The sequence below is a fragment of the Phyllobates terribilis genome, unplaced genomic scaffold (genome assembly GCF_046119375.1).
Source record: "Phyllobates terribilis strain yellow unplaced genomic scaffold, ASM4611937v1 Scaffold_10__3_contigs__length_209671492, whole genome shotgun sequence".
NCBI lineage: Eukaryota > Metazoa > Chordata > Amphibia > Anura > Dendrobatidae > Phyllobates > Phyllobates terribilis.
This window is the reverse complement of record NW_027362770.1, coordinates 162,380,059-162,401,317: the sequence shown is the minus strand read 5'-3', so window position 1 is coordinate 162,401,317 and position 21,259 is coordinate 162,380,059. Positions and strand designations below refer to the sequence as shown.

Genomic DNA, 21,259 nt, shown 5'->3' with positions numbered 1-21,259 from the left:
TATTCTGAGTTGGACGATAGGCACCATGATAAAGAAAAGCTAATTGTACGGACATTTCCTTGGAACTGCAGACCCGAGTTGGTAGACAGTCACATTGCATAGTAACATAGTTTTTAAGGTTGAAGGAAGACTAAGTCCATCTAGTTCAACCCATAGCCTAACATGTTGATCCAGAGGAAGGCAAAAAAAAAACATGTGGCAAACATTAAGCTCCACATTGGGGAAAAAAATTCCTTCCCTACTCCATACGACAATCAGACTAGTTCCCTGGATCAACGCCCTATCAAGGAATCTAGTATATATAACCTGTAATATTATACTTTTCAAGAAAGGCGTCCATGCCCTTCTTAAATTTTAACAGTGAATCCCTCATTACAACATCATGCGGCAGAGAGTTCCATAGTCTCACTGCTCTTACAGTAAAGAATCCCCGTCTGTGATTATGATTAAACCTTCTTTCCTCCAGATGTAGAAGATGCCCCTTGTCCCCGTCTCAGGCCTCAGAGTAAAAAGATCAGTAGACAGGTCTTTGTACTGTCCCCTCATATACTTGTACATAGTAATAAGATCACCCCTAAGCCTTCTTTTTTCCACAGTAAATAACCCCAAGTGTAATAACCTGTCTTGGTATTGCAGACCCCCCAGTCCTCTAAACCTTGGTCGCTCTTCTCTGCGCCCGCTCTAGTTCAGCTATGTCTTTCTTATACACCGGAGACCAGAACTGTACACAGTATTCTAAGTGTGGTTGCACTAGTGACTTGTATAGAGGTAAAATTATCTTCTCCTCATGAGCATCTATGCCTCTTTTAATGCATCCCATTATTTTATTTGCCTTTGCAGCAGCTGCCTGACACTGGCCACTAAACGTGAGCTTGTCGTCCACCAATACACCCAGGTCTTTTTCAGTTACAGTTTTGCCCAGTGTTTTACAATTAAGCATATAATTATACATTTTATTTCCTCTGCCCAAGTGCATTACCTTACATTTATCCCCCTTAAAGCTCATTTGCCATTTATCAGCCCAAGCTTCTAGTTTACATAGATCCTCCTGTAATATAAAATTGTCCTCCTCTGTATTGATTACCCTGCAGAGTTTAGTGTCATCTGCAAATATTGAAATATTACTCTGTATGCCCCCTACAAAGTCATTAATAAATATGTTAAAAAGAAGTGGGTCCAATACTGACCCCTGTGGTACCCCACTGTTACCTGAGACCCAGTCTGAGTGTTTTCCATTAATAACCACCCTTTGTTTCCTATCACTGAGCCAATTCTTAACCCACATACATATATTTTCCCCTATCCCCATTGTTCTCATTTTATGTATCAATCTTTTGTGTGGAACCGTATCAAAAGCTTTTGAAAAGTCCATATACACAACATCCGCTGCATTTCCTTGGTCCAGTCCAGAACTTGCCTCCTCATAAAAACTGATCAGATTAGTTTGACAGGAACGGTCCCTCGTAAACCCATGTTGATATTGGGTCATGAGGTTATTCTTCTTCAGATACTCTAGTATAGCATCTCTTAGGAAACCCTCCAGGATTTTACCCACAGTAGAGGTTAAGCTTACTGGCCTATAATTTCCAAGTTCAGTTTTTGTCCCCTTTTTGAATATTGGCACCACATTTGCTATACGCCAGTCCTGTGGTACAGACCCTGTTATTATGGAATCTTTAAAGATTAAAAATAATGGTCTATCTATGACGTTACTTAATTTCTGCAGTACTCGCGGGTGTATCCCATCCGGGCCCGGGGATTTGTCTACTTTAGTGATTTTTAGACGCCGCTGTACTTCCTGCTGGGTTAAGCAAGTGACATTTACTGGAGAATTTTTGTTATCACTAATCATGTTTTCTGTCATGCGATTTTCTTGTGTAAATACGGTTGAAAAAAAATCATTTAGCATATTGGCTTTTTCCTTATCCTCATCCACCATTTCACCCAGACTATTTTTAAGGGGGCCAACACTATCATTTTTTAGTTTTTTACTATTTATGTAGTTAAAGAATATTTTGGGGTTATTTTTACTTTCTCTGGCAATGATTCTCTCTGCCTCAATCTTTGCTGCCTTGATTTGTTTTTTACATAATTTATTTAATTTTCTATATTTATTTAATGCCTCATCACTACCCACTTGCTTTAGTTCTCTAAATGCTTTCTTTTTGTCACTTATTGCGCCCCTTACAGCTCTATTTAGCCATAGTGGTTTCCTCCTATTTCTAGCATGTTTATTCCCAAAGGGTATATATTGTGCACAGGTCCTATTCAGGATGTTAATAAATGTCTCCCATTTGCTTTGTGTAGCTTTATGTCTCAGGATATCGTCCCAGTTTATTGCACTAAGATCATCCCTTAACCGTTGGAAATTTGCCTTCCTGAAGTTTAGTGTCCTTGTAACCCCTCTACTACACATCTTATTAAAGGTTACATGAAAACGTATTATTTTGTGATCACTATTACCCAAGTGACCCCCAACTCGTATATTTGATATACGGTCTCGCCTATTGGTTAATATTAGGTCTAGCAGTGCCCCCCTTCTTGTTGGGTCCTGAACCAGTTGTGAAAGGTAATTGTCTCTCATAGTTGTCAAAAACCTATTACCTTTGCTTGAACTACATGTTTCTGTCCCCCAATGTATTTCAGGGTAGTTGAAGTCTCCCATAATAATGACTTCTTGAGTCGCTGATTCATCTATTTGTTTTACGAGGATATTCTCCGCTACTTCCATTATTTTTGGAGACTTATAACAAACCCTTATCAGTAATTTATTATTTTTTCCCCCTCCCCTTATCTCCACCCACAGTGACTCTACATTTTCATTAGATTCACATATATCCTCCCGCAAGACAGGTTTTAAGGATGATTTTACATATAAACACCCCCCCCCCCTCGCTTGTTTGTACGGTCATTTCTGAACAGACTATAGCCCTGTAAATTAACTACCCAGTCATGGCTCTCGTCCAGCCACGTCTCAGATATCCCTACCATGTCATAATTATTTTCCAACAAAATTAATTCTAATTCCTCCATTTTGTTGGTGAGGCTTCTGGCATTAGTGTACATGCATTTTATGTATCTCTCTGTACCTCTATTCCTTCTTACTTTATTGACTGTTCTAACCCCACCCCCAATTTCTTTATTTGTGCCCAGGTCACTATCTGCACTATCTTCCCCACCTATAAAATGAATACCCTCCCCCCCAATCCCTAGTTTAAACACTCCTCCAACCTTCTAGCCATTTTCTCCCCCAGCACAGCTGCACCCTCCCCATTAAGGTGCAGCCGGTCCCTAGCGTAGAGTCTGTAGCCAACTGAGAAGTCGGCCCAGTTCTCCAGGAACCCAAATCCCTCCTTCCTACACCAGTTCTTGAGCCACTTATTTATCTCCCTAATCTCCCGTTGCCTCTCTGGCGTGGCACGTGGTACCGGTAGTATTTCAGAGAATACCACCTGGAGGTCCTTGCTTTCAGCTTGCAGCCTAATTCCCTGAAATCATCTTTAAGGACCTTCCACCTACCTCTAACTTTGTCATTTGTGCCAATGTGCAGCATGACCGCTGGGTCCTCACCAGCCCCTCCCAGTAATCTGTCAACCCGATCAGCGATGTGCCGGACTCGAGCGCCAGGTAGGCAGCACACTGTTCGACGATCCCTGTCTTTGTGACAGATTGCCCTATCTGTTCCCCTAATAATTGAGTCCCCCACTACCAGCACCTGCCTGGCCTGCCCTACTCTCCTATTTCCCTCTTTACTGGAGCTAACACTCCTCCGGCTTTCAGGGGACATGCCTTGCTGCAGTAGTGCTACCCCTGTACCGTCACTCCCCTCATCTGCCAACTTTGCAAACTTATTGGGGTGTGCCAGATCAGGACTAGCCTCCCTGGCACTCTTCCCTCTACCCCCCCCCCCTTCTAACTGTCACCCAGCTAGCTGCCTCACTACCACCCTCCCCCACATCTACCCCAGTGAGCTGCTGCTCAGTGAACAGCAGACTCCTTTCCATGTTGTCAATGGATCTCAGTGTTGCCAGCTGCTCATTTAGATCCAGTATCTGGGCTTCCAAACGCACAACGTGCACACATCTCGCGCAGCAGTAAGCAACCCCACCGACTGTTGAAGGAATACATACATGTGGCAAGATGTACACTGGATAGCATTGTCAATAATGGAGCTCATTTCCTAATGGGGATTGCACTAGACAGAATGTTAAGTAAAAAGAAAAGTAAAGAATTAATACAGTCAGCAATTCAGTCCAAAGTCCTCCCTTCCAAACTCCCTGAATCCAAAGTCACTGAAAAACACGTCACACACTTAATTTCGTTCGCACTTACGCTCCGGACACACGCAGCTCGTTCACACTCGCAAACTAAGAGATTTAAAGAGTTTTTTTTTTTTTTCCCTTTTCCAGCAATGCACCCTTCACCTCAATGCACTTCCAAAGGGATTGTAAGATAGGCACCATGACATAGCAGATCCGAGAGTGAAGTAAGCACAGGAATTTAGGCACACTTATTCCACATATATGGTAGCCAGCATATGCCAAACAACCTGAATACTCAGGCAAGAACCACCTGTCTGAGCCAGGCTTAAAAGAACTAAGAGCTTGACACTGGAGATGAGTGGCAGGATACCTTGTTAACCTGACGTGCTCAAGAGCTGAGAGAGTCAGCCACCAGGGTGAATAACATGTAAGCAGAAGCAAGGAGTCTATAAAATAGATTGGTAGCAAGTGGGGGTATGCTACCTCGAGGACAAGCTAGAGACAAAGAGCAGCATGCAAAAAGCTTCATCCACCACTGCAGGTAATGTAATATGTAAGAAAGTCCTTACTGAGAGCTGAAAGATCTGACCATTCTCTTAAATAGTATGTCCCTTGATTAAGAGATTAGTCATCTTTAGTGAGAACCGCAATTACAGCGAGAGAGTGAAAGTTGCCACCATTGAGGCTTATCCCTGTGCGCGAAGAGCGTATCTGCTGACAGGGTCAACGTTTTGTTTGATGTCTGCCACAGAAGACATGTCTGAGTGCTGAAGTCTGAGTGAGAAGACAATTTTCACATCAGAGGCAGCCAGGGTCAAATGCCTGAGTGAATAGGATGCAGAGTGTGCAAGTTGCCAGACCACAGACTACTGCAGGACACTGCTGCCAAAAGAAGTAACTTTATGTAGGGGCTATGATCATCACTGTAGCTGTGTGCTGCGCTGTACTGTGAAAGTGACAAAGAGATTGTGACTGTGAGAAGGAAGTGCTGCTGAAATGTTTGCCAGCAGATTGTTTCAAGATAAGCAAAGTGTCACCAGTGTTAGCTCATAGATAACCGTGTAACCACCAAGCTCATTGGGCTATGATGAGCAATGTAGCTGTGTGCTGCGCTGTACTGTGAAAGTGACAAAGAGATTGTGATTATGAGAGGGAAGTGCTGCTGAAATGTTTGCAAGCAGGCTGTTTAAAGACAAGCAAAGTATCACCAATGTTAGCTCATCGGTAACCGTGTAACCACCAAGCTAACTGGCTACGATAAGCACTATAGCTGTGTCCTGAGCTGTACTGTGAAAGCGACAGAGATTTTACTGTGAGAAGGAAGTGCTGCTGAAATGTTTGCAAGCAGATTGTTTCAAGAAAAGCAGTTTCACCAGTGCTAGCTCATAGATAACTGTGTAACCACCATGTTCATTGCCTACCAGTGAGCTAAACTGTTGGTGTTGGCCTGCATTCCTTTTGCCATCCAAAAGTGGGCAAACCACTCTGTCCAACAAGGGCCAGTGTATAAATTCTATTTTAAGTACGCCCTCCACCGTATAAGTATCTAAGCTTACTTCTCCTCCACGTCTGTGGTAATATGTACTCCTTCCAGGCATCATCACAATTCATTGGATTCTCTGGGATACTGACATTTCTCTCGGCCATTATCTGCCAGGCTAATATATGTGCAGTGGATCCTTTATCACAATGGTGAGGCATGCCAGGGCGCTGTAGCTAGCGTACAATTACATTTTTGACAGTGCACACCAGAAGGAATCCATGATTAGATGCGCTGTCAGCTGTTAGACCTCGGTGTCATTCACATGACGGAGCGTCAGAGCGGATAGCTGTACAAAGCCGTCAGCGCCAATAACAAAACATCAATCATCTGGATCCTCTTTAGGCACTGAATGATGGGAGAAGTCAAAGAAGGTGTCACCAAACCTCGAAAACAGTTCTGAGCCAAACTGCATAACTCAGCATATGTGTTCTCCATCCAATTTATTTGTGCCTTTCGATCTGTAAAACTTTAAGATTTTTGCCATTTTCTTCAATTTCACCTCTCCTATACTTGGTGTCTGAGCTTTTGTGATTTATCATTGGCTTTTATGTATGCAGTGAGCTCCCTCTAGTGGCGGCTGCAGGTTGCCATCATTTTTTTTTCATTTTAAAGTGGATTTGTCAGTACGTCAAAATTAACCAGTTTTTGCTCCTATTTTTTCCCCCTTCTCCTCTGAGTATTCTGTTTTTTGATTTTTTTTTCTACAATCCACCTTACGGTTCCAGAGATATGAGACTTTTTATTTAGAAAGTATTCTTTATAAGTGGGTGTGGCTCACAGGGTAATTATGCAGAGCATCCTAAAGACACGCCCCAGAGGATCCTGTGGGCCACGCCCCCTTATTAAAAGTCATAAAAATTAGCTCTGAAAAAAAATGCCCATATCTCTGGAACCGTATGGCGGATTTAAAAAAAATAAAAAATGGAATACTTAGGGAAGCAATGGGTATAAAGTAGGGTAAAAAAATGGGCACTTTTGATCTATTGACAGGTCTTCCTTAAAGGGATTTTTCCTCCAAATAAATGAATCACCTATCCAAAGTGTTTATTTGCTGTGGATATGACCACTTCAATAAAGAGAACAAGGATCATAAAGTCCCATGTATGAATGGAGAGGTAGTGTACCTGCTGTCTATGGGAACGATGATGGTGTGGTGTGGTTTTATGGACAATCCCTTTATTTAAAGGGATGCAAAGGTTTTGGAAGCTGGTCAGAATTACTACAGATCGGGCCCCTCTGAACATTTTATGATAAAGAATTTGCCCTCTTGGCTTGCCAGTCAATAGGACTCCATTGTGGTGTGTATGGCATGGCTACCACTGTATCGTACCATTATTACTGAATATATGGCAGTATTATTTGGCACTGGGATTATGCTAGTTTGTACTGAACTATTATTTTTTTCATAAGGGGCCTCCCATAAAGTTTTGTTGGGGTCCACTAGGGACTTTGATGTTATAGGTTATTATTATTTACACGACCCTAAAATTACATAAGCTCCTCCCATTTTGTACAAGCCCCTCCCCTAAGTCCCAAACATCACATTGTAATTAAAGTATATAGTGAAATTTTGTATCTTCTGCCCTTTATACTTTCTTTGGAAGCTTAGCCTTGAAAAAAATCAGATAACATTAGTCGCATGAACTTATGTTCGTACTTACTGCTATTATGGCATTTGGGAAGGTTCTGGCAGAACATGTCCCTTCTTTTCACCATCTGGAACTTTATTCCCCTGGAGGGGCTCAGATGCAAAAATAAGAGCAAATGTCACAGAAAATAAGCTCTAAATGTAAAAAGGTCACAGCAAAATATATGAGAAGATAAAAATCGTGGTGGACAAGAGAGAAGCGTTACACTCTCCACTTTAGTGAATCTTTGTATACATAAAATAATCTGGATTGTATTTTGCTAGCACTTGAATCACGTTGTCCCTCTGTTATTCCGCTTGGAAAAGTTTTAATAATTGAACAATGAACATTCTATGTGACTGCAGACTTGTGAATTCTCACAGCTCACACAGTGCGCGCTGTCAGGATTCTCCAGTGATTTGCATACTTCTGGTCACATCCCAACTAGACATGTCCAGCCTCGTTCAATTCACTTGTATTGAGCGAGGCTGTGCACGTCTAGTAGGCATGTGACTTCATGTAATTAAACGACATACTTGCAGTCACGTGCACACCTGCTACTGGAAAATCCTAACAGTGTGGATTGCGCACGCTATGAGGATTCACAAGTCTGCAGTCACATAGACTGACTGCAGACTTTAACCCCAAGCCTTGACAATCCCTTTAAGAATGCAGAAATGTGTTCTTTCCCCAAGGGTAAAGTCCAACTGTCAATTTAGTCATATATTTTTAGAAGGAATAATACATATCTGTTCTTTTTAGCATTATTTAAGCGCTTTTTCAGGAGGAATTCCCCTGAGAAAGATGTTTTATGCACAAACCTAAATCTTTTTTTGCTGAGTTTTTGGTGCGGAATCTCCAAGTTTTGGATGAGTTTTAAGGAGGGTTTTGAAGAAAAGCACCATACACGGCAGTGTTTTTCCTGAAGTAACTTTTCTGACGACTCTTTGGACTTCTATGGCTAGTTGCTCACCACAACTTTTAAACTCAGGTGAACTCGACGAGTTCTTCAAACAGAAGGCGCTTCAAGGAACTTTGGAGTTTTTTGTGTCATTTTTTTCGGTACTTTCCTATAGTTGTTTCCGTTTGTTTTGTTTACTTCATTGAACAATCAAGAAAATGCTAGCTTTTTATTAAGCAAGAATTATGACAAAATGGTCCAAAAAAAACATCCAGTGGTCTTCCGGGGGGCAACTTTTTAAGTTTTTCCATTGACTTGTATTGTGATGTATAGAGCGTCTTCCGAGCAAAAAACAATGAAAAATAGACGTCACTTCTTTAAACTGCCTGACGTTTTTAGAAACCTAAAGGGGTTAAAAGACGTTGAGTGCTCATAGCCCATGGCGCAGTGGCATTGCCAGCCGGTGTATTTTCTTTAAAATCTATATGTAAAATATTGGTGTCTTTCAAGTGGAAGCCACCAGAAGAATGGACAGGTCAATTCTTTTACCTGCTTCACGGCTTTCGAAGCCTAAAGCCATTAAAAGAAGTGAAAAAAGATGGAAAATATGCACAGCATGTTGTTTTGAAATTGCTGTGCATGTGTTCGTTCTTTTTTACTTTTTTTAGAACTTTGAGCAGAAACTCTCTGAATCCTCCTCAAAAAGACGCAAAACTCCTCAACATTTTGGAGTTTCTGCTTTTTCAGTTGGATTTTGCACATCTTCATTCTTATGTCCTTTCTTTTGACCGCTTCAGGGTTTGGATACCGTGAAAAGAAGTAGTGTGATCATTCTTTGGGGCGGCTTCATTAGGAAGCACTTGAAAGCATAGAGCAAAGACGCTGTCGGCGGAGTTGTCGTAAGAACAAAGGTAAAACTGCCGGTGAAGTTGCTTCAGGAAAACGACCACTAGGGTTTTCCTGAATCATTTCCGCTATGGAAAACCAGACATTGTGTGCACGACCCTTAGACTATGTGGACTCAGAGTTTTCTTTGAAGCTGATCCTCTCTAAAGTCCTCGTCAAAAACTGCTCCAAAAACTCTTGGAAGACTCTTGTAAGAGTCAATGCAAGAGCGCTACCACAGGTTAACAACTGACAGCATTTTTATGAAGTTCAGGGGTGTAACAATCGAGGTCACAGAGGGTGCTACCACAACCGGGCCCTCGCAGGAGGGAGGCAGGCTGACATCTGTGCTTATTTCAGCTGGAGGTGTGTCCGATGACACAGATTCAGCTGAAATGGATTGCAATGCAGAGACCCACCGGCTCCCTGCACTGCAATAAGTGCTGCCGGCCAATCAGAGGCCAGCAGCTGATGTCGGCAAGCCAGTCACGAGAGATGCATGGCAGTAACGTTATGTTCTGTCTGTGGCGGGTATACAAGAGTACTCTGCACGTTGTGGCAGAAGAGGAAGGTAAGAATCGTTTGGTTTTTTTAAAAAAATGTGTTGGAGAAGAACGGCAGAACGGAGGACAGGGAGGGTCCACGATCGGGGACTTGTTCCAGGAAGGGGCCCAGGATGGGGGACCTAAATTACTGGAAGGGGCCCAGGATGGGGGACATAAATTACTGGAAGGGGCCCAGGATGGTGACATTACACCAGAATGGGGGATATTATTACTGGAAAGGGCCCAGGATTGGGGACATTATACCAGGAAGGGTACATGATCGGGGACATTATACCAAGAAGGTGCCCAGGATGGGGTACATTACCGGAAGTGACCAAGAATGGGGAAAATTTTTTCAGGAAGGAGCTCACTTGGGGGACATTATTACAGGAAGGGGCAGGGATGGGAACATTATTAGAGGAAGGGGCCAGGATGGGAACATTATTACAGTAAGGAGCCCAGGATGGGAGCATTATTATAGGACGGGGCCCAGGATGGGAATACTAATGCAGGAAGGGCCTAGGATGGGAACATTATTATAGGAAGGGCCTAGGATGGAAACATTATTACAGGAAGGGCCTAGGATGGGAACATTATTACAGTAAGGGCCTAGGATGGTAAAATTATTACATGTAGGGGACAGGATTGGTGACATTATTACAGGAAGGGGCCCAGGATGGAGGACATTATTACAGGATGGAGCCAGGATGGGGGAAATGATTACAAAGGGGCAAGGCACAAATGTTATATAGGATCTAGAATGCTACAAGAGCCCATACATCTGACCAACATGCAGGTGGAGGTCCAGGTCCAAATTTTGCACGGGGTCCTACAGTTATGCCATAGCTGAAACGGCTTCTCCAGGAAAAACTCCACATCTAAATGATGCTATTGATACTTATCCTTATTCAGTTCTATGGGAAATTCACTTTGCTGTCCATATGAGAAGTTTTTTGAGCTTTTTTTTCCACCATGCATTTTAAAAAACACGCGGTGGGAAAAAAAAAAAGGAAGCGCCTATCACATGTTTGAAGCAGAGGGAACCCTCTCCAAATTAGGCATTGTCCAATCAATAGACTGCAAAGAACACATCAGGGAAAACAAAAACGCTTCCGAAATGCTTCAAAATTGCTTAAAAAAAAGCGAATTCCACTTACAAACTCATCATTTTTGACAGCCTGAACAAAAAAAACTTCCTTGACATTAACGCCCCGGCTGGATACATGAGATGCAGCGTCAGCACCAAGTCTTTTAGGATTTGGCGCCTGGCGTCTGCTATAAGGTCGGATAAATAAACCAAGAATTAAAAATTAATCTAAACTCAATATAGCTTGGACCAGCACGCTTTGTTCTCCCAGGTCCGTTCCTTCACGAAATTGTTGATATTTGGACAGAAAATGTCATTTTTATGTATCGGATAAACTTCCGAGAACAACAGTTTTGGACGCCTCGATGAATAAACACATTCCTCAATGAGACCCCCGGTTGTGGCTGCTAAACCCTTTTGGAATCAGTTTGGAATTTTTGATGTTTTTGAGACTTTTTTCAGAATATTTTTTAAACCTTGTTAAAGTAATGCAGCAGCCAAAGGCAGAAAAAAAACTGTATTTCAGGGAATTGTAATAAGAGCAATTTCCTAATTCTGTAATATACAAATGAGAGAGGAGGAAGGGGGGGGTCCATACCAAATATCAAACTGAGCCCCCATATTACAGTGGTTTCTTAACCAGGTCGGGAGGGCCTGGTGTTTGTGTCCCCTTCCATGGCTAATAGCTGCACCTCATCGTTCACAACACATTTACTATATGGGGGGACTAGTGCAGGTTCTCGTTATCCAGTACTAAAGAAAGATGGACCACCCATGCCTGGGCCCCTATTGCAAAGGGCCCATAGGCCACTGAATGGTCTTTCCCCATGAGCTTAGTCCTGATGACTCTTCTGCACTGAACAGTAACAGGTTGTGCTCGTCTGCGTCCATCATAGACCTGACTACCTGTGCAGCAGACATAGCAGTTGTTATAGGGCCCAACAACTAACGGGGGCCCATTCGCACTCAGACAGACTGTAGGCTGAAGTTTAGATACTGATGGGTGCATTATGCCTTCTAGCTCTGTGACATCATTAGATGTTTCTTTCCTTTTGCTGTGAGGTCACAAAGTACTTTGATATTATGGTATGAAATGTCCCTGTACTGTGACGTAGCTGTGTGCTTTAGTTCTATACTTTGACATAAGTGTGTGCATTATTCCTGTGTTGTAATATGACTGTGTGTATTATCCCCTGTACTGCGACATCACTGTATGCATTATATCTGTACTGTGACATCACTGTGTGCATTATCCCCTGTACTGTGACATCACTGTGTGCATTATCCCTGTCCTGTGACATCACTGTGTGCTTTATCCCCTGTACTGCGACATCACTGTGTGCATTATCCCCTGTACTGCGTCATCACTGTGTGCATTATCCCTGTCCTGTGACATCACTGTGTGCTTTATCCCCTGTACTGCGACATCACTGTATGCATTATATCTGTACTGTGACATCATTGTATGCATTATCCCCTGTACTGTGACATCACTGTGTGCATTATCCCTGTCCTGTGACATCACTGTGTGCTTTATCCCCTGTACTGTGACATCACTGTGTGCTTTATCCCCTGTACTGCGACATCACTGTGTGCATTATCCCTGTCCTGTGACATCACTGTGTGCTTTATCCCCTGTACTGCGTCATCACTGTGTGCATTATCCCTGTCCTGCGACATCACTGTGTGCTTTATCCCCTGTACTGCGACATCACTGTGTGCATTATATCTGTACTGTGACATCACTGTGTGTATTATCCCTCTATGATGACATCACTGTGTGCATTATATCTGTACTGTGATATCACTGTGTGCATTATCTCTGTAATGTGATATCGCTTTCTGCGTGTATTATCTATGTACTGTGACATCACTGTGTGCATTATCTCTATACTGTGACATCACTGTGTGTATTATCCCTGTACTGTGACATCACTGTGTGCATTCTCCCTGTACTGTGACATCACTGTGTGCATTATCCCTGTACTGTGATATCACTCTGTGCATTATCCCTGTACTGGGACATCACTGTGTGCATTATCCCTGTACTGTGACATCACTCTGTGCATTATCCATGCACTGTGACATCACTGTGTGCATTATCCCTATATTGTGACATCACAGTGTGTATTATCCCTGTACTGTGACATCACTGTGTGCATTATCCCTGTACTGTGACATCACTGTGTGCATTATTCCTGTACTGTGACATCACTGTGTGCATTATCCATGTACTGTGACATCACTGTGTGCATTATCCCTATATTGTGACATCACAGTGTGTATTATCCCTGTACTGTGACATCACAGTGTGCATTATCCCTGTACTGTAACATCACTGTGCGTATTATCCCTGTACTGTGACATCACTGTGTGCATTATCTCTGTACTGTGATATCACAGTGTGCATTATACCTGTACTGTAACATCACTGTGCGTATTATCCCTGTACTGTGACATCACTGGGTGTATTATCCCTGTACTGTGACATCACTGTGTAAATTATCTCTGTACTGTGACATCACAGTGTATATTATCCCCGTAATGTGACATCACAGTGTGTATTATCCCTGTACTATGACATCACTGTGCGCATTATCCCTGTACTGTGACATCACTGTGTGTATTATCCCCGTAATGTGACATCACTGCGTGTATTATCCCTGTACTGTAACATCACTGTGTGTATTATCCCTGTGCTGTGACATCACTGGGTGTATTATCTCTGTACTGTGACATCACTCTGTGCATTATCTCTGTACTGTGACATCACTGGGAGTATTATCCCTGTACTGTGACATCACTGGGTGTATTATCCCTGTACTGTGACATCACAGTGTGCATTATTTCTGTACTGTGACATCACAGTGTGCATTATCTCTGTGCTGTGACATCACAGTGTGCATTATCTCTGTACTGTGACATCACAGTGTGTATTATCTCTGTAATGTGACATCACAGTGTGTATTATCCCCGTAATGTGACATCACAGTGTGCATTATCTCTGTAATGTGACATCACAGTGTGCATTATCTCTGTAATGTGACTTCACAGTGTGCATTATCTCTGTGCTGTGACTTCACAGTGTACATTATCCCTGTACTGCGACATCACAGTGTGCATTATCCCTGTACTGCGACATCACAGGGTGCATTATCTCTGTAATGTGACATCACAGTGTGCATTATCTCTGTAATGTGACATCACAGTGTGCATTATCTCTGTAATGTGACTTCACAGTGTGCATTATCTCTGTAATGTGACATCACAGTGTGCATTATCTCTGTAATGTGACATCACAGTGTGCATTATTCCTGTACTGCGACATCACAGTGTGCATTATCCCTGTACTGCGACATCACAGTGTGCATTATCTCTGTAATGTGACATCACAGTGTGCATTATCTCTGGTAATGTGACATCACAGTGTGCATTATCTCTGTACTGTGACATCACAGTGTGCATTATCTCTGTACTGTGACATCACAGTGTGCATTATCTCTGTAATGTGACATCACAGTGTGCATTATCTCTGTAATGTGACATCACAGTGTGCATTATCTCTGTAATGTGACTTCACAATGTGCTTCTGCATTAGGGAGACCAAAACAATGGAAAGTTTTTCTTAACCTCTGAGTTGCATTCTAAGTCTTGGTTACTTTTTACGCCCCTGATATCTATTACATAAAATTGTTATCCACTGGAAGAAACACAAAAAAGGTTGCATTATATGATTGCAAGCAGAGATCTTAAAGATCATGAGAAATCAAAAGTATGTTGGGAAAACTGTATAACCTCACAATGAATATCATGCATTTACCGGAATGGAAATACCCCTTTAAATTGTGAAATTTAAGAGACTTCAGTGATGTTAACCGCAACATTTGGCAAAGCTCGCACCTCATGGAGCAGCAGAAGTTCCCCTGGTTCTCACCTAACACCCACCTTAATATTTACATATTTATTCCATGTTTTGAAGACATCACTTTGGTTTATTCGGAAAGTCAGATTTATCATAAAAAAAAAAAGAACAAATCATGGTTGTGGGAGATAATTTGTTTTGTGACTACACACCGTGACCCAGATAAACTTCTTACAAAGAAAAAACTCTCAGGCGTGAAATAAGAAATTTAAGCTAAAATATCAAGATTGGGCCAGATGAAGGGAGAGGAATATAAATCAATGTCTCCAACTTTTGGTTTATTTTTTGAAGTTCTCTTGAAAAGTTTTCCCATTTTTTCTACTTTATTTTCTGCAGAATAAGTGATAACAGCGGGATCCTCTCTCCCAACGAAAAGACGCAAGAAGTAGAACCACAGAAACACAATGCACTTTTTTCTTTTTCATTTTGTTATTATGCTTAATAAAAAAACATTTTTTTGCATGTTCACTCCAGATCCACACATTTGTCAGAAACTGGGGTCACCTGGCCCATTTTCTCACTGGGAAGGTTGCCATTGGCACTTGACATGCGCACCTCTATCCATTCACTTTTGTCAGAGTTTCAGTGCAGGATCAAGGGCCCTCTTTTTGGACATAGGTAGTTATTGCAGAGTTGAGACCGGTATCTACCAGATATTTATTAAAAATGTCATCACTACAATATTCAAAGTAGTTATTAGATAGGGGGTGAGATTCAATTAGGTCTCATGGAACCCAGTGGTCAATACTATGGGACCAAGCTTCATTTTTCCACATCTCAGACTTTTTTTTATGGAAAGCGGTAGGATTCACAGGCTTTTTCTATGAAAGAATGTAAGGAAGTGGGACCAACAGGCTTTTTTTATGAGCATTTGGATGGAACTAGCACTCACAGGCTTTCTCTATGATTGGATGGAAGGAAGTACGACTCAAAGGCTTTCTTTATGAGGAGTGGAAGGAAGTAGGACTCACAGGCTTTCTTTATGAGGGATGAAAGGAAGTAGGACTTACAGGCTTTCTTTATTAGGGGTGGAAGGAAGTAGGACTCACAGGCTCTCTTTATGAGGGATGGGAGGAAGTAGGATTCACAGGCTTTCTTCATGAGGAGTGGAAGGAAATAAGACTCAGAAACTTTCTTTGTGAATGTTTTAAGGAAGTAAGACTCACAGGCTTTCTCTACTATTGGGTGGAAGGAAGTAGGACTCACAGGCTTTCTCTACTATTGCGTGGAAGGAAGTAGGACTCACAGGCTTTCTTTTGATGGATGGAAAGTAGTAGGATTTACAGGCTTTCTATCTGGGGTGGAAGGAAGGGAGACGGACAGGCTTTTGTTATGAATGTTTTGAAGGACATATGACTCACTGGCTTTCTTTATGAGGTGTGTAAAGAAGTAGGAGTCACAGGCTTTCTCCATGTCAGGTTGAAGAAAGTAGGACGGACAGGCTTTTGTTATGAATGTTTTGAAGGACATATGACTCACAGGTTTTCTCTATGAGGGATGGAAGAAATAGAACTCACAGGCTTTCTTTAAGAATAGTTGAAAGGAAGTAGGACTCACAGGCTTTCTGTATGATGGGTGGAAGTAAGTCAAACTCAAAAGCTTTCTATATTAGGGGTGGAAGGAAGTAAGACTCACATGCTTTCTTTATGAGTGGGTGGAATGAAGTAGGACTCACAGACTTTCTCCATGATTGATTGGAAGGAAATAGGACTCATGGGCCTTTTTATGATTAGGTGGAAAGAAGTATGAGTCACAGTCTTTCTTTATGTTTGGGTGGAAGGCAGCAGGACTCATAGTCTTTCTCTATGATTATGTGGAAGGATATAGGACTCATGGGCTCTCTCTATGATTAGTGGAAGGAAGTAGGACTCACAGGCTTTCTCTGTGAATGTTTGGAAGTAAACAGTACTCACAGGCTCTCTCTATGAAAGGATGGAAGGAAGTAGGACTCACAAGCTTTCTTTATCATTGGGTGGACTGAAGTAGGACGCACAGACTTTATGATTGAGAAGAAGGAAATAGGACTTACAGGCTTTTTTATGATTAGATGGAAGGAAGTAGGGCTCACATGCTTTACCTATGTTTGGGTGGAGGGAAGTGGGGCTCACAGGCTTTCTCTATGATTGAGTAGAAGGAAGTAGGAGTCATAGGGTTTCTCTATGAGTAGATGGAGTATAAGGACTCGCATGCTTTCATTATGAGTAAGTAGGGAAGCAGGATTTACAAGCTTTCTCTATGACTGGACAGGTAAAGAAGGATAATCAGGTTTTTTTCTATAAGTGGACAGGGAAATAAGGACTCACAGGCTTTCTCCATGAGTTGGCGAGTCAAGCAGGACACACAAGCTTTCTGTATAAGTTTCTGGCAGCAGTGAAACAGCTTTTTAGGTGAAATTGGTCAACTCGTAGAAAACTATACGTCCATAGTCCAGTATCTCCTCCTCTACTTTTTGTTGCCCTCACTTTGGATAGACAAAGCCACATTAGATTACCCTTACAAATAGGATATCATTCAGACAAAACAAATCAATTTATTTACCTGGGAAAAATAAAAAAAACTGAAAAATACCAAGTATGATAAGTTCTTCAAGACTCTTCCAGTACTGCGTATCTTTCCAGATAGGTTGAAATCCAACTGGTCTGATCCTTGTTTTCTCCGATGGTAGACGCGGTCATCGTCTAGGTTTTTTGCGTGTAAATCTGCATAAATTGACCTCTCTTGGTAATAAACACAGCACGACAGTGCCGTCAGCTTGTTTTGCAATCTGTAATCAAAGGGAATTTTCTGGATATAACCAGTGTTACTAAACAGTGACTCATTCTGTTGTATAACTCACGGATTTTGGAAATTATAGACAAGTCTCGGGCTCGTTGCCCAGCAGCATATCTTGGGGTATAATGTGCAGATTCTCCAGATATCAGGATTCTCATCGACTACCAATCTTTGGTACTGGTTGTGTACAGGATCAAAGCTTCAGGGGGCACAGAGGTAGCAGAGATACCAGGGCGGTGGTACATGGTCAAATGTTTGCTCCACTTTTCGTGAGCCTTAGACCCTTATTTGCAAACATAGGAGTCTTGCGGTCTGAGATTGGACCATCAAGGTTGTGCCCTGTCTCTCTAAGGAGTCAATAGAGTTTTCTACCTTATAGTAAGTAGATAATTGTCTTAGGTTCTACGTTGACTATCCATCGTCAAATGTTGCCATTTAACCCAAGGTCTACCCAAAGAGCCATTGACTTGATCCAGCCATTGTGTCCCGTAGTGGAATGCAGTCAACGCTAGCGATGTAAATTCCTGTGGCCAGGACATGGAGCTTCCTCCATATTGACTGATTATTTCTCTTTTTTCGTTCTAGGTGATTCTCTAGTGGACAGATGAGAGCAAAAGGATGACTAGCTGGGCTCACCGCTTTCTCAACGGTCTCATCTTATTTCTCTTAGTAATGTCTTCAAAAGGTAAATTATGTAAGTGGAACTTAAAGGGGGTGTTCAGTTTTTAAACTTTAATGGTCCAAAGGCTTGCTCTCTATAAAAATTAACATGTCGTTGTTGCTTACCTTCTGCTCTTAGATGGTCTTAGTTGACATGGCTGCAGTGTTGATATCACGACTGCAGCTGAAGCAGGAAGTCAAGGAGCTTAGCGGTACGGCATGACCACTAAGCCTAGTCATTGGCTGCAGCAGTCACCTGCTAAAGTCAAGAAAACACTTTTGCAGCTATTCAACAAAAACCGGTACAATTTTGCAAAAGTTTGCACGACCCTTGTCCAGCAGCCATATCAGTAGTCCATGGCCTCCAAACCAGAACACTTTGAACCTCCTCCTACTTTCCAGCATCCTAGGCAACTCTTTTGTTTGGAAATTCCCATATTGTAAAGTGATATTTGATATATCTTTAGGATATGTCATCAATCTATGATTGGTGGAGGTCCAACCTTTTGGTCACCACCAATTCTAAAAATAATGAAGATACAGTGCTGGTTTCTACAGTTTATCAAATGGGAAAATGACCAATCATGAAAAGGAGATGAGGCAAATATACCACATGTGCAGCCAATTCAGCTGTATAGGTGCTTGAGAAGGGGTCTGGTCACATCCACATGTGTCTCATTCAGGTCCTCACCATCTGTCTGTGCTCAGCAGATGCCCTTAAAAATAGTTAGTTAAATATTTGTGTTTGGTGAAATCTTCTTGTTTCTCAGGAGTCAAACTCTCAACCTGTACCATGGTAGGCAGAAACTTTATCAGTAAACGCTAGGCTTCACTGATAAGGTTATAAGAATTTTCTCTGCCTAAAGATCCAAATGGTATTTTTCTTTTCTACAGGCTTATTGTATTGGTACATAAAGATACATCACTATATACCAGTGTGTGAAGACACTGGGTTTTCCGTGGGCGTAAAACTACTCAGACAACACAGGGCGAGGGTAAAACAGTGTGGCAATACTTTATTGAACAACCAAATGGACAATAAACACATAGAACAGTCCCAGCAAATACCCAAGATGGTACAACATTACACAGTCTCACCCTTCTGCTGGCCCGCCTGGGATAGAACAACTGTGACTTTGGGACTTCCATGGCCAACTACCTCAACCAATGCCCCCCCATTTTTGGCGGGCCCCCACCGAGAGGAGGTAGCGGAAAGCTTGGGAAGCTGGCAGTCCATCTAGGTACAAGGCCAGGAGACCCGAGGGTCCCACCCTGGATCCTCCGAGAGTTTCCATGGAGCGAGATGACCAGCTGGTCCCAATCTGGCTTCTCCGAATGTCTCCATGGGTTCCAGGCGACCAGAGGGTCCCGTCTGGCAACCCCAAACAGCATATCCATGGGGCCAGGTGACTTCATCGTCTCAACCTGGACTCCCCAAATATATCCATGGGCTCTCTGATGGTCAATGGAGCAGATCCATATCTTTCCAGTCAGGGCCATATACCCTTAGGCTGGAATCATGCAGAATCCAAATCTGTGTCTCTTTGAATAAAGTCATGCTACCAAGCTGATGGTCTGAAGAGAGTCTGATCCTTGATTCTCCCTGTAAATTCTCCTTCAATTCTCTGTTTCAAATCTCTCTGCTACATAGGCATATGTTCCTTAAATAGTTCACATTTATTCTTTCAATTACACATCCACAGGGCAAGGGTTAGGGAGGGCATTATTCCACAGGGCTCAGGTCTCATTGTTTGAGCCTTTAATCAACCCACACCGCCGGCATAGCAGGGGGGGCTCATTAAATCTAGCTGGCTTTAGTATAATATGCAATTAGCATAGTAGCAAATATCATTGATTCAGAACCTAGAGAAGACAACATTCAGGGTTATACAAATACTGGTCTGTCCTTCTTGACCAGCCATAGAAACACACATACATTCACAAGTCAACACAAATACAATAGGGTATTTCTCTTGACTTAGCAAATCTAGATTATGATTAGAAGCTGTACTGTCACACAGTGTATCTCTATAAACCTGTATATTAGAAGTAGAATGAAAGTCAGAGATTATTTTTTCTTATACTTTTACTAAAAAAATAATAAATAAACAATTACAATTATTTTCTAATATCTTTTTTTAAATATATTCCCTGCAGATAAACAAATCCTACTGTCCTAAGTGGCTGCAACTATGATGGTGTAAACTGGTACCAGATACAGGTCCATTGGTAGGTTTCACCCCATAACCACTTTACACACCCTTAGACTCAACATGGCTGTACTTATTTGCCCCATTCTAGATACCCCTTTATAACATCCCAGCTGTTTGCGGTCATGCTAGTCCCATATCGCTGTATATATATGATATGGTCAAATCAGTTACACAAATGGACCTTTCAAAGTGCAATCCTATTTAATTATCAAATCCAGACTGATATTAGTACAATAAGTGAAGCCTGAATATTCCACATTTTTTAAAGCAAATTACATCAGCTGGGTGCTGCTGGGGCTTCCCCAAAATGCCTTGCAACTATCACATCTAATGGTATAACTCAGCCAATCGGTAGGGACTATTATCCTGTATAAAAGCAGAGGTAGGGAATGCAGCAGCCATTTTATAGTATATCTGGATAGTGAGAGGACGTCACAGTTGAAAGCATAGCCATAGAGATGGGGAGAGAAAATCATAAACCACTGAAGAAATCATACAGATAGTGTGTGATGGCACAGAAGTGGAGATAAGTTACCATCCATTTACCTCCAGCTAAATATATGGAGTTCACTTGGATATTAGTATGGCTGTTTTGTAGTAAAGAGTGTGGAAGGGGTTGGATACCATCCTCGGAGACCTTAGATTGTCCTACACATCTTTTCAGGGCAATTGGAGACATGACAGTACTTACAATTCGTCGCCAATAAAATTTTGAGGAAAATTCAGAACAGCTCGCTTTGTAAGGCCGATCACTAGACCACGGCTGTACATCCCTCCTCTAAATACTGTCCATAGGATATCCTCATACCAGTTAAGCAAACCTTTCTTTATAACCCCAACC

General features: G+C 42.1%; 1 protein-coding gene across 3 annotated transcripts in view; it reads left to right on the top strand.

Moving 5' to 3' along the window:
• Positions 1-21,259, top strand: part of SHISAL1 (shisa like 1) — a 154,890-nt gene that overhangs the window by 77,751 nt on the left and 55,880 nt on the right. For 2 of the 3 annotated variants that reach the window (XM_073650045.1, XM_073650044.1), the window contains exon 2: positions 18,131-18,239. In XM_073650045.1, the coding sequence (XP_073506146.1) occupies positions 18,164-18,239 (76 nt within the window). In that variant the 5' untranslated portion in view covers positions 18,131-18,163. The remainder of the gene's footprint in view (positions 1-18,130; positions 18,240-21,259) is intronic. The other variant, XM_073650046.1, reaches the window with a different exon arrangement.